Below are 13,879 nucleotides of genomic sequence, written 5' to 3'. Positions count from 1 at the left end.
GCTGTTCACCCGGGCCTATCGAATGGAATCGAACGGAATCCGGGACTTTTCCCGGGCTCGAAACATACCGAAAATATGTGATCCACTTTTCGGTGGGCCGCAGCCACCGGCCGTATTTCGCTGATTCAGTCGTTTGGCCAGGGCTGGTGGTAGCTGTGCTGATGCGTATCTAGCTTCTACACAGGCGGCTCACCCGGGGTGTTACTCGACCGGTGTCGGATGGCGGTGGCGCAGAAAACTCGATAAGGTTCGATTATCGAGCGGAATGCGGGTCGTTTGTGAGTGTTACGGAGGAAGTTCACTTCGAAAACGGACGAATGGTTGTTGGTCAAGCATTTTTCCACTGCCGCATTCGGCTTTTTAGCGGATGGCACCCAGCGGGGAAATCTGTGCCATCCGCGGTCCATTGGATTGAATTTTCCATTCTAAAACTACCACACACACAACGGTGTTGGGTGGTCCACTTTATTCCCATGTTCAAATTGTCCTTCACATTGAGAGCGGCATTTTGAACCAAAGTCGAACGGAAAGTGTTTAAAAAAAATCAGGCAAATTGAATACGACCGAATAATTAAGAGCATCTTGATTGAATTAAGCTGAGGGACACAGCGGCACCATCGCCCGCGGGGCTGGGTGGATTGGCAAATTAAAAGTTTAACGTGGCGCTGGCTGAAGAGATCCCGTGTGCCATCGTTTAAATAAATCTCGGGCGGTACCGGGAACGGGTTGGCTAACATATAAACTCGGTCCGGATGCTTTTTAAAGTCACCGCCCTTCGCCGGGAGTGAGCGAAACTAGATACCGGAAATTGAATAAGCGATTCGAAGGTACCCGAATTCAGTTCAAAACGGTTCGCAAAAAAAGCAAAAAAACTGTGAAGCAAAAAAGAAAGCCTTCGCTAAACTTGAGTTAGGTTGCAAAACCATAGGTCATCCGTCTATTGGTCGAGTTTTTTCGAAATTTGCAACAAAAAAGTATGTTGCTGCCATCGGGGAAGGAACAATCCCCGGAAGGTGAAGAATGAGAAAAGTTTTTCAATTTTGTATGGCCGGAGGCAAGCCACGTCGTAGTGCTGGAAGGATCCTCCTGCCGATTAGTATCGTGGACCTTACCGGCTACTTGCGCCATGTGTCTTGCGCAGCAAACGGATTTCCAATGCTGGTATAAACAGAGTTTCTTTACCAAAAACTGCTCACTCGTCAGTGGTGAATGTAAACAATTAACAAAAAGGCCTTTTAGCTCATTGGCTACGACATTACGACGAAACTCAGAGTAGACTAATTAAGCAACAATTTGACTCTAATAATGCGCTTCGTTTTATTTAAACTGCACATTACTGAGGGAAAAACGGTTTTTTGGCATAAAACAAGATATCTTTCATAAATACGATCCAGTCCGTTCCTCTAGTTGCTGACACTACGATTTCATAGTACAGTTTTCAAAATCCACCACTAAAAGGCAATTATTGAGATTCACATTATTGAGTTAACATATTGGATGTTGCCCAATGGAACTTAGCCAACCATACCAAATTAGATATTATGTCTCTTGAAATGCGTTACACACATGAAACGAATTCTTTGCACTGTCAGTGAAGGCAAACTATTACACGTGTCCAAAATTTCCCCAAAAAAGGTCCCAAACACTCGTTGCCCAAACCTACTCCGCTCCGAATCAACTTTTTCTCGAAAATCGATACATCACGGTATGCGAAGCGAATGGAGCGTAATGAGCATCGTTTCGTATTATAATTAAAACCGTGCCATTTTAGGGCTGCAGCACATTTAGTCAGCGCCACTCGCCGATTGAACTATCGCGCGAGCTAGCGCTGGAGCACCACTAGCTAGGTTTGGTCGGTGGTACGCAAACATAAAACCAAGCGCATCCTGCACCCCATAGCACACCTCCACTGACACTCGCCACGCCCGCAACACGCAATCATGACACCGGAAACCGACGCCAAACTTTACCGTTTTGCAAGCTAAACGAGGTCCCGACGAGCGTGTGTCCACTGCAACGACGTCAAGAGACGGCAGCACAGCTAATGCGACACACACCGACGGGCAAAAGCATTTACGCAAATGAACAACGCGTGACACTCCATTGAACAGGAAAATTAGCCTCTTCGTCGCGATCGGGACACGGTCACGGCCAAAATGTAAAAAGAAATTTGATGTTGAACTTGTTTGTGATTCCGATAGGGACAAATGTTTTTATTTCCAAGTTGGTATCACTATCACACAGAGGTTATCCGTGAACATACGAACTAGTGTTTGCGATAGTGATAGTGATGTTTGGGTCCTTTTGTAAACAGTGAATTCTTTCATAATGTCAGAAGCTGTTCAACAACGTAGCTCCATTAAATGTTGTGTGCCAAACGAAATTTCTGCTGCCAAAAAGGTTGAAAATGTTGCAGAAAATATACGGTGATCAAGCTCTAACGAAAACAAGAGTTTATAAGAGGTACAAAACATTCAAAGAAGACCGGGAAAGCTTTGCAGACGAGGCACAGCCCTACGTCCATCAACATCAACTGACACAACACGTCAACATAATTAGTGGTCCTATATCGTTGATTGACACCTTGTCGGAATGTCGGAAGGATCAATTGAAAGCATCTCCATTTGGGTGGCACTACTTTGAGGGAGATGTATTTAGAAGAATAAATAAAGAGAGTTTGGGTTATAAGCAATTCTCGTTTTTAGCTGCACTAGTATCATAATGTATGTATTCCCGAAACACAGCATCCATATAATAGTGAAGCTGAAGCTTTGAAAACAGCTAGCTCGTGTACCTTGTTCCAAGCGATGTAGTAAACGATAAATAAGGACAGAAAAAAAAATAAAAGAAACCATAATTGTAATATTGGGATTTTTAACCTTAACTCAGAGTTCTTGAAAAAAAATTGTTTTTTGTTGCTTTGTCGAGAAGCAGCACCTTACGATTTGTTTTGGGTCGTATTCGTAACATTTTGAACAGTTGGTAAGAATAACTTTTTTGTTCTTGCTTACAAAACAACCCAATTAAGATGACCTTCCAACCCTAGCTCAGCAACTGCAAGGCAGGATATTTTCAAAAAAAACCGCAATGGGCGAATACTTTCGTCCGACCGTGTAGTGTAGACCACGGTGACCTTCGCATCCTGCCATTGCTCTCATCCTGTTCGATTAGAGAACGACCGCCACTCTTCAAAATCCCCAAACTCCGATCGAATCGCATAAATAATCATCAGCGGCGTAATCGTTCCGATCGGGCGGATCCATTCCGCTCCCCGGGCCAAACCGCCCCTTGTCTTGTCGGAAAATGTCGGAAATATTTTCACATTTCCCATTTCCCGCAACACGAACTGGCGGAGCAGCATGGCAAATGGTGGTCCTTCACCGGGATAGAGCCGGAAATCGAGCAAACGATACTTTAGCCTAATTACAGCAGAAACCGGCTCGTAACAGCCGGCGGCCACCAGCGCACCGCAGTACCGCGTGGCGGAAGTATTCGGCCACACATTCGAGCACTAATGAGCTCCTTCGGGAGATGGGAGTTCGAGCCCGAGCAGCCCCACCTGAAAGCCATTTTCGATCGAGAGATTAAAAGCGATTCATCCGTCGATGGCCATCTCGGAGCGAGCTGTTTGGCGACGCGGAACCGGACGAGCGGCAGAGGCTAGGAATAATTTCACCATTAGCCCAATGGAGACCTGCTGCAGGGCAAAGGAGCTGTTCCAGGGAACCATTACGGTTTATTAGGGCGACCGGGCACGGAGACGGATTGATGCATTTTCTTGATTGCACTTCGTTTCATGCAAAACAACACTCGTCGTCTCTCGCCCACCCGCCCCGGAAGCAGACAGCTAATCCAACCGGAAGCCGGAAGCACCCGGGAGCTCAGGGGGTCGAAGAAAAATGTCCTTCCGCGAACGGCGAACGGACGGTGATGGCGGCGTGTGCTTTGATTTATGGCGTTCCCTCAGTTTTGTTCCGGAATAAATATTTACGACCCGTAAAGGGGTCGCATCTTTTGCACGGTTTACCATCAGCTCTCGGAAGGGAGTCACTTTTAGCCATCTGGATTTACCGACCCCAGCGCTCACCGCTTCGCTTGCCTCTGGCGAGGTTTTGAGTTGAAATAAAAATCAAATAAAAATCCCCTTCCGGATTTCAACCCGGACCTTATTCGCGCTTTGGTGCACTTTGCTTGCACAACGTTCTCCCGGGATTACGTTTCGTTCGCTCGGCTCGCTAGTCGACCCCCAGGCGATGTGGTGTAATTTTCCAATGATCTACTAAAAGCTTCCAGTAGCAGTGGTAGTGGCGGGCTGAACGGTTTGGGTCCAGCTGTGGCTCGTGCAATGCTCTCCGTTTGGGGAAACAACCTACCGGAAGCTGTACCTTGTTCGGTGTTCTCTATTGTGAATTTGTTCTATTTATAAGAATTTTCCCACTACAATAGACGACCGTGCGAAATATCTACAACTCGTAGTCTAACTGAGTTAAAAGTTAAAACTGAGAAAATCATTGTTGTTTGATTCGCTATATTGGTTCAGAAACAATGTTTTCCATAACAAATCTTCGTAATAATCGTAAGATCCGAGCTATGAAGCTAATGCGTACGTTAATTGTTTTAGGTTTCTTTTGCGCCATTTATGCTTTTTAAACATTAATTAATACCAGATTGATTACTAACGGCTATATCTTCTGATAGTTTGAAGTCGTTCCAGTTTCATCGATTAAAAAATTATGCAATTTTTTTAGTGATCGATCGACTCAGAGCCAGAGCAAGATTGAGTACACCAGCCAGAAATTTCCCAAACAGTTCTATGAGTTTCTCCAGTGTTCAACGGCACTTACTCGCACCGGTATGCTGTACTGTTATGCAGACATAGTTAAGTGGAGGTCTAAGTTCCGTAGTTCCACTGTACTTCGTGAGCTTCTACTGAACTGTGTCAGGGAGATAAGCTAAATTTGATTCGATACTGGTTAAAATGGGCAGAAACTCAATGTCAACCACAACATGATAATGATAATTGAGTAGCAACAAGCAACTACTGATTAATGTTATGAAAAACAACCCTAAACACCACCGGAAACAAGCAACCTGCTTGTGAGTACAGTGGTGAGTAATAATCCTGAAAGCCACCGCGTTGCTTTACTTTGTAAGTGTACTCTGTAAGTCCAAAAGCCTGTCGATCGAAATAACAGGAACCGACCAGAAGGACGAGCTTGAAATCGTGCCAATGTGATATATTGCGCGTTCCCCACTCTTTCCGGGTCGTTTTTCGCAGGAAAATAAAGCATTTTCCACCCATAAACCTTGCCTACGATCAGTTTTGCACCCTCCGCGAACCCAACCGGACACACGCAGCCGACCGTTGCGTGCTGAACGAGGCTAAGCTGTTGGCGTGGAAACAGCTTGTTCTTTCCGACTGGCGGCTTGGGGTTGTTAAAATGAAATCTATCCCGCCGGTTCGCGGTTCACCTTCGAAGGTACCAACGTAGGACAGCTTCTGGCGCACGGAAAAACTCTCCCAGTCTCTTTCTCCTCATGAATCGTGCAAAATCGTCCATCAACAGCAGTGGCGGATATCGCTTCGTACGCAGCCGTTACGCACGATGAACGTCGAATGTTTGCACACTCCGAAAGAGACTGAGGGCCACGGCCCATGATGTATAGGAATATTTTTCAACATTTGCAAAATTTATGACACCATTCATTTTCGATTTCTAACTTAGCAACGACCGCCGTCGAAACATGCGACCCAAAAGCGCTCGCCTGGAAGCAGCGTCGGGGGCTTCTGGTGGTTTCGGATGATAGTATGTTTTTATTCGCGAATAAAAAAAAATCTTAGCCGACAGAAAATTCTTGGCCGACATTTCTTCACTACTGCAGTCCTGCGACGGGTTGGAGATGAGCTTTTCATTTATTATTATTTTTCCGTCAACGCACAGGTGGTAGAACCTTTACCTCGATACCAAAAAGGAAGACTTTACACGCAATACTCGATAGGAGACGAGAAGGAAGCTGATCGTTAAGCTGCAGTTCGGTTGGGGACTTCCAATGGACATATCGACACCGCCGGACGCGAGTGAGAGGTAATCGTTAGCGCAAACTTTACGCCAAAGTCCCGGTTTCGCCGCGCGCCTGGATTACAACGTCGAGCGACGGTGACGACAGCAAGTCCGTTGAGAGTTCTTCGCGTCAGCTGTGCATACAACGCACATCTCCAACTTGGAGTACTGCAGGGATGATACCATCCACAGGGACGCCCGAAAGTATTCGAGCAAAGAAGTTGTATCAGTGTATCCGAAATGAGGTGTTGATGATCCTTTTGCAGCTTATTTTAGCTTTAAATTTAGACGTCCAAGGTCCGAGTCCAGAAGGTTAGTCAACTTATAGAAAAACAAGCAGCACACTCCTTTTCTTATAAGCGTTTCCCTCTGTAATCAATACTCCAGCTATACCTAGACTTCCTCTATTCACGATAAAATTAGTGGGATTTTTTTTATTTGTGGCGTTTAGTATTTATTGTTGGCTTAGACGAATTGTTTCACATGTCCAATGAACAATAGGAAATAAGGATTATACAAAAAATATCTGTTATAATATTTTCCTGTAATATTATTTCCTGTACATCTGTAGTATTTTCCTTTAATCTTAGGTTCCTTTTTTGCTACCCATGTTTTCCCTTTTTTTCCAATTTCCAATACGTCTAAACGCTACTGACCAATTACCATCGACCGCCAGTGTACATTCTGCTTCGGGAGCTACTGCACGGGGCGATGAAACGTGGGCTCGCTTATAAGCAAAGCAAATAACGGCGTTGTTTGTCCCGCTCGTTATCTGCAAAACGAATAAACCGCACGCAGCTACGCCAACGCGAGGGTTTGCATAAAAACCGGAAGAAGGAGGATAAACCCCCATCAATATCTTACGTCGGGTGGAGGAAACGAAAACGGGGAAAGAAAAATCCCGGCGGAAACCTCAACAATTCCGTTCTCGTCCGTCACCGGAACACCCCGGATGCGAATTGGGACCGAAGAAGATGAGCATATTCACATAAACATTCGACTGAAATTATCCTAAAAATGATTACACTCATCATTTACGGGGAGAAGAAAAAAAGGCATCCGCACAGACACGCACAGCTGAGACAGACGTAGCCGGCAGGCAGAAGCTAACGCTTTGGCGCTTCTTGGGAAATCTCCCTCTCTCTCTCTCGGGAGCTATGCAAAAAAGGACGAAAGCACAACATTAGCCAGCACAGGAAGCCGAAGCATTAAGAGTGTCTTGATGACCATCGTTTGTGCGGGTCGTTTGACAGCCGATTTGTTGATTACTGTGTTGTGTCCCGTGTTTCCTTGTTTTATGCGATCGGCGGCGTTCGATATTTGGCCATTTCCGGTGTCTTTTCGATATCCCCGTCCCAAGACCTACCAACAAACACTGGTTGCGAAACAAATCGACCCAATTAGCCACCACCACCACGCCACGTGTTTGTTTTCCCCTTGCCGCACAGTTATGCTGGTTGAAGGCGATGACGATAGATGGGTATTTTTTCCCCAATTTCGTAGCTGCGTTTTCATTGCTGACGTCGATGACGACGAATGGGAGCAGCAAACCACTCACGATGAAGCATTGGGGCCATCGAAAACCGATTTGGGTTGCTGAAATGCTGTAATCCATTAGTGAGCGAAGGCTCTACGCTCGATATGATAAGATGAGATGATGATAGCAGACCCCGTGTGGCACAAGGTCTCGTGTAAATGGCACCATTATTGTAATGGTTTAAGTATATGAGATGGCATATATAAAACGGTTCTGATACGAAACGGTGGATGGCCGTTAAAGGGTACAGAGCCTTTACATCGTACACTGAAAGCCGGTTGATTTCAAATGCCGGGACTTCAAATTCAAGCGGATCGATACTTGGAGATGTCGGAGAAGTTGCCTGCAGAATATTCCACAAAATGCATCACATCTCCAAAGGGCAACTGCACGGCGTTTGACAATATTCCAGACAGTTGAAATTGAGTTGAAAACATTTTTTCATAAATATGTTGTCGATCGAAAAAGAGGCTCAAATAATACTAAATGTGTTTTAGTGTCTCTGTACCAACTGTATTCACCAGATGTAGTTCTTATATTCTATTTTTTACCAAAAAACCGAAAAATTGTTAGAGAAGCGATGGAAAATGGTAACGGATTTCGAAAAAATAACTTTTAACCAGTTACATGTTATCGGTTGTTCGGTTGCTCATAAATTGTTCAATATTGCCAACACACTAAAAAAGTATGCAAATATAATGTGATCAACTTATTGAAAAAATTGAAAAAATTTATTGAAAATTTAAAAAAAGTTTTATGATGACAATACTCTAAAAATCGAGTGGTTGTAAAAAGAACGGCACAACATAAAATCCGTTGGCAAACATTGGAATCCCTGTATGGGATATAAATTACAAAAAAGCAGCTATTTTAGTGTCATTGTTAAAGTTGAGGGGGCGACGAAGGGAATAGTTCCAGTCACAATCGAATCCAGTCACAAAACAAAACCAAAAGTCCACAGCCTGCAGAAGAAACATTTAGACATTTTTAAAATTTAATACTATTATGTTTAAAGAGTTCAACGACGGCGCTTCTGGCGTTGCCGCTAACTGGTGCAGCATTTGGGGGCGACACAGTCAGCACAGTCTGTGGCGATGTTTGGTGTCGTTTTGAGGAACGGTATGATAGAATAATAAAACTTCGTCCTCTACAAACGCCTCGACCGGAAGACGGAAAACAAAAAAACGGAACAAAATTTGTGTTTTTCTACTCGCCTTCCGAGGCATCAAACCCCGTCGGCAGCCGCGACGGCGGATAAGTGTACTTATTTACTTTCGGTGTCGTCGTGTTTACGTTGCGAAAGAGTCTTCGTTGAATTTACATTTCATCAGCGCTGCGCGAAGGAATTTATACGCGTATATGCTCCGGTGCCAAAAAAATGTATGTTTTATGATGCTATGTTGGCGTACACGCACACACACATACATACATACATTTCTCACATGCCACGGTGTCGGGCTGCCTTGGCACAAGAAATAGGCAACGGTAGCGTGCGGCCTTCCAACAAACGGCTGCAGAAATAATTGTTTGTTCCGTCCTCTTTTTTCATAAGCGCACCCTCGGGGGGAACTTCGATGCTTCCAAAACGATACTGCGGATGCTGGAGTCGTGCGGCGGAAAGAAAGGCTTTTGAAGAGGGATGGCATGTGTGTCCTGCCCTTGGGGATGTAGAGAAACTTTCTCTACGGAGCTCCCTAAGCCGTATGTATTTCACTCCAATTCTAACAACCGACTCGCACTCCTTCCAGACGATGAATATGACCCGGGCGAAAGTATAATTAAGTTCATATTCTATAATAACCACACTGAACCACAACAACCGGACGATCAAACGAAGCTTAAATCATACCCCAATGATATCCGATTTGCATGCATCGTCATCCGGTCCGATGGAAATGCAATTTTCTCATCCACACAAAAGCTTTTACAATAAATTTGCAATATTTAAAATTGAATTGAATTGTAACGTGTAATCTCTGTAATATAATCTGACTCTACAACCTAGGCGAACGACGGTTCACAGAGCTTCAGTTCACTCTTCAGCATAACATCGTAAGTGATTCACATTCCTTCATTCCTTAATATAACTGAACTGAAGCTGGATATCGTAACACTTACATCCACCGTGTAGAGATGCAATTGAAATTGTAGAAAACTTCATCAAACAGAAACTTCCAATCGAGCATCGGCAGGGATCGAACTGGAGAAACTAATGTGCGATTCAACCGATTCGACGGACCCCAACTAACAAACTTGGTCCGCCGGTTATCTCAAGCGATCTTCAACAATTTGCCCAACTTGCACCGTTTTCTGACAAACTGTAACGTTAGCGGAAGGGTTCTCTCGGTTTCAGCGACCAAGCCCCAGGACAAACTTTCGCCGAAGTGTTCCGATTTCGTACCAATAATTAACCGGACCAAGACCGGGACCAGGATTCAGAAAATCCAAATGGCCCGAGAGCCGGTGGCCACCGCTCGTGGCCAAATAACCCAGCTGCATTCCAAAGTGGACCGTTTAGGTTTCGCCTCACAAAAACAAAAAGAAAACATAAACTTTGGACACAATCTTCGTACAGCCAGCTAGTACAGCCTGCGGGTCTGCGCCGGAAAATACTGTGAGCGCCAGAGGACCCCAAGATCAGCGAAAGAGTACGCCGGCATGAAATAGAAAGTTATTATCGAACACCGTAGGATGTTCCCCGAACTTCGATTCCGCTTTGAGCGCAAGATTACTAAAGTTCGGTTTTCGGTGAACGCCCCGGCCGCCAGGCAATCGGTTATCTACGGCCGACAACAACCAGGGGCTGCTGCAGAGCCATGTTCTTATTTCTCACCATCTCGTCCCCTTTGGAGTTGTCGGTTTGGCACGAAACAAGCACGCGGGTCGAATCGGTTTGGAAGATTTCTCAACTTTGCCCACTGATGGATTAACTCCTATTGCGAGATGTAGCGGAGAAAGGATACCGAGCCGGGTTTCCTCGAAATGCCATCGAATAGATATGTTATGAACTTTAACTTATTCCTGAGAGTGCCGGAATTTGGAGTTCAATTTGTGTTCGACCTTCTTGTCCGTTTCATTTGCAGATAAAGAAAACCACAGGAGCACCGGTTTTTGAGGGTCACTTTCAACCCACATCGTCGGCCGGAGCGATCGCTATAACGCTGTGATCTTTAGAACGTTACTTACCTTTTACTTTGCAAACATCGACTTTTTCATCGCTTTCATCGTTGCAGTCGTCCTCGCCGTCACAGACGAAGCTAATGTGTATGCATTGGCCGTTTCCGCATCGGAAGTGTCGTTCACCGCACTTTAGCGTCATGTTAACTGGAACGATAACGATAGGGCAACATTAGTAGTAGAACAGGATAAGGCCATGCTTAATATTTCCCTAAATTCGCGTTTCAGAATTTTACGTTCAAAAGTTGTGTGTTGTATGGCGATTGGTGGATGCGAATTCTTACACATTTCGAACCGACACTGATGTTCGTCTTTCTTCTTTCTAGACATTAGCCATCCTGATCGCTTCGCAATAGCCTGTGATACTCAATTTCGTATGACAGGGAATACAATTAGGTAGCCTGGGTATCAAAATAAACTACGTATGAATAACGTGTGAATAGTGTAAGTAGGTTTAGTCACAATTGTTGATAGTTTAAAATGTTATAGAATTAAAATAAAGAGTACAGTAAAAACGCAGAGAAAGAAAAGTAAGTAAAGTAGAGTAATGTAAAGTGAAAAAAGGGCCTCAAAATATAACGAGACATAGGCTATCAGAAGAAATGCCCATAGACATATTATGAGAACCTCTCCATTCCAAAGATTCTATTCGTTGGTGATGTCTACGATCCAGCAGCTATGCAAGGATCACTCACTGGGCCATAGAAACAGGCCTAGGTTTGACCCACCGCATCGTGTACGCATCGCAAATAGACTCGACCTGGAACAGCTACAACTGGCAGGATTTTGAGGATGAGATATCTCCCACATTGGGTTCCGAAAACAAACAGGGACCCTGATATCCCAACGTATTGCTTCAGGCAGTCTAAAATATTTCTACATCGTGGTGAACGGAACAACCCGAAACCGATACACAGTTGGCGGCAGCAGATAGGTCATCAGTGTGTCTTTCTTTTCCGCGTAATAAACCATGTTGATGATGCGTGTTCCGTTTTTATGTACACTTCCCTCTTTTTGATAGCATAACGCACCCCGTTTTGAATAGCATTAAATCCCGAACCGGGTAGTCCGAAATGCGTGGAAGAAAAATTATTTCTAGACACGTACAAAGTTAAACGAATCGAACAACGAACGTTGCGGTTCTTGGGTCCCCTCGTGGTTGTCGATGTATCGTCGTCGCTCTGGACACCCGATCACCCGTTCCATCAGGACGTTGTTTACGTTGAGAACGATACGGCGTTGCTCCCGCGAAACCGATTTCTGTGGCTTTGTTTCCCGAGCGTCACTTACAGTGTGGGCTCGGTCCCGACCGTTTCTGGAGGGCGTCCTCTCAATTAGAATCCCACGACATCCTTTTCTTTTTCCACGGGTTTTTTATTTGTCTGGTCCACAACTTGGCATTCAAAATCTGGGAGACCAGCAGCCCAGGAAGGCTTTTCAGAATACTTAATACATTTTTGGAACCCACTATAATTCGATCAGGATGTGTACACCTTGAACCATATCAAGATCGACTTGATATCGTACCTATTTAGGTTGTTTTATCTCTGCTGATTCATCACCATTACCGGTGATTAACTCGGGCAACTATGGTTGTTCCATGGTTCGTTTATATCCGTTAGATTTCATTTCAGTTTATGATATTTGTTCAAAAGAAGCAGTCACGAATGGCCCGTTTGAAGCAATTGGTCTCGACCGGACTAGCTTTAGCGCTAGTTCTTCTGCTGTCATCACAAGCCGTGTTCGGAAAAAAGGTAAAGTATTACAACTGCAACCCTGTGTTTTGCATCACATCACGTTTCACGTTGTTCGTCCAACACAGAGCGTAAGAGTAAAACGATTCGCGTGCTACGGAATGCCATATCCTGTGACGCAGCTACACGAGTGCTCATTAGAAACACCGCGTCAAGGGCCGCAGTATGCAACGATAATTTTCACGACTACGACAACAGTGCAACGCGTTTTCGTCGATGTGGATGTCCACACGCAGTATCAAAGCTCGCGAGCGCTGTTGTTTAGTGATAAAATCGATTATTGTGATTTTTTAAAAAACACAGCATTGCAAGTAAACACCGTCGGCGCAGAGATTTACGAGGTTGCGATGAGGAAATTTCCGCAAGCAGTTTTACCCTGCCCAATGTACGGTACAGCTAACATTACTAAGACAACAATCGACGAGACTATAATTCTGAGGATCATACCGCTGGGAACGTACCACGCCAATTTCCGGATGTACAACAAGCGCAATCATACGTTGATCGCCTGGCGGGCCGACTTTGCCATTTCGGATGCTTCCATATTCAACCAAACACTGGCACTATTTGGATAGGCATTATTGATAGAAGTACCACTGAGCACCTCACTTATCTGTTTATTATTGTCCTTTAAAAATCAAATGTGAAACAGTCGAAACTAACAAGAATCAGGCAAAAATAACAGCATGTCCAACGGTGTAACATCCCAACTCGTAGTTTATTTATTATTTTGCAAAGCGTGTGATTTATTATTAATAGAAAAATGGTCAATGGTTCAGAGGTATTTTCCACAACCAGAGGCAAGCCAGGTAGCTCAGATGATGACGTCTCAATGCTACAATGTGATCGTTCATACTACACTCGCATCGAGCGCACACAACACAATTTTAAAATAGAGCTTTATACAAAATACTAAAAATTAATTCATATCATTCTAAATTGAATTATGATTATCCTAAATTGAAACGGTATTGAAACCATGCACTCCGTGAAGCATGAATGAACTGGAGAAACTAAAGAAGTACTACATAATTAGTAATGATAGTTTGATGTAACATAGTAAAATGTTTCGCCATTCTCGTGGCGGCTTAGTACCTTACATTTGATAATTACATCTGCAGTTCAGATTATGTCTGATGCACTCCGATCTTAATATCACATATCTCAGATCATAATTTCTCCTCGTTATGCCGATTATTCTAAACGTTAGATTGACGCTTCATGCGGTGTGCAGTGCCACGTGCTATAGGCAAATAATTTGTCTTCATTTATGTGTATCATCCGCTCCATAAAGCAAGTCGAAGTTTTTCAACACACATCAGCTGTTTTTACAAACTTTTTTTTTATTT

The 13,879-nt window shown here is 44.2% G+C and overlaps 1 protein-coding gene across 1 annotated transcript in view; it reads right to left on the bottom strand.

The window, feature by feature from the left end:
• LOC131210419 (low-density lipoprotein receptor) overlaps nucleotides 1-13,879 on the bottom strand; it is a 213,555-nt gene that overhangs the window by 131,888 nt on the left and 67,788 nt on the right. Inside the window, exon 3 of the mRNA XM_058203662.1 lies at nucleotides 10,786-10,923. Within this exon, the coding sequence (XP_058059645.1) occupies nucleotides 10,786-10,923 (138 nt within the window). The remainder of the gene's footprint in view (nucleotides 1-10,785; nucleotides 10,924-13,879) is intronic.

Source organism: Anopheles bellator, chromosome 2 (genome assembly GCF_943735745.2).
Source record: "Anopheles bellator chromosome 2, idAnoBellAS_SP24_06.2, whole genome shotgun sequence".
Lineage (NCBI taxonomy): Eukaryota > Metazoa > Arthropoda > Insecta > Diptera > Culicidae > Anopheles > Anopheles bellator.
Note: the sequence above shows the minus strand (reverse complement) of the source record. Positions and strands in the feature narration are given on the sequence as shown.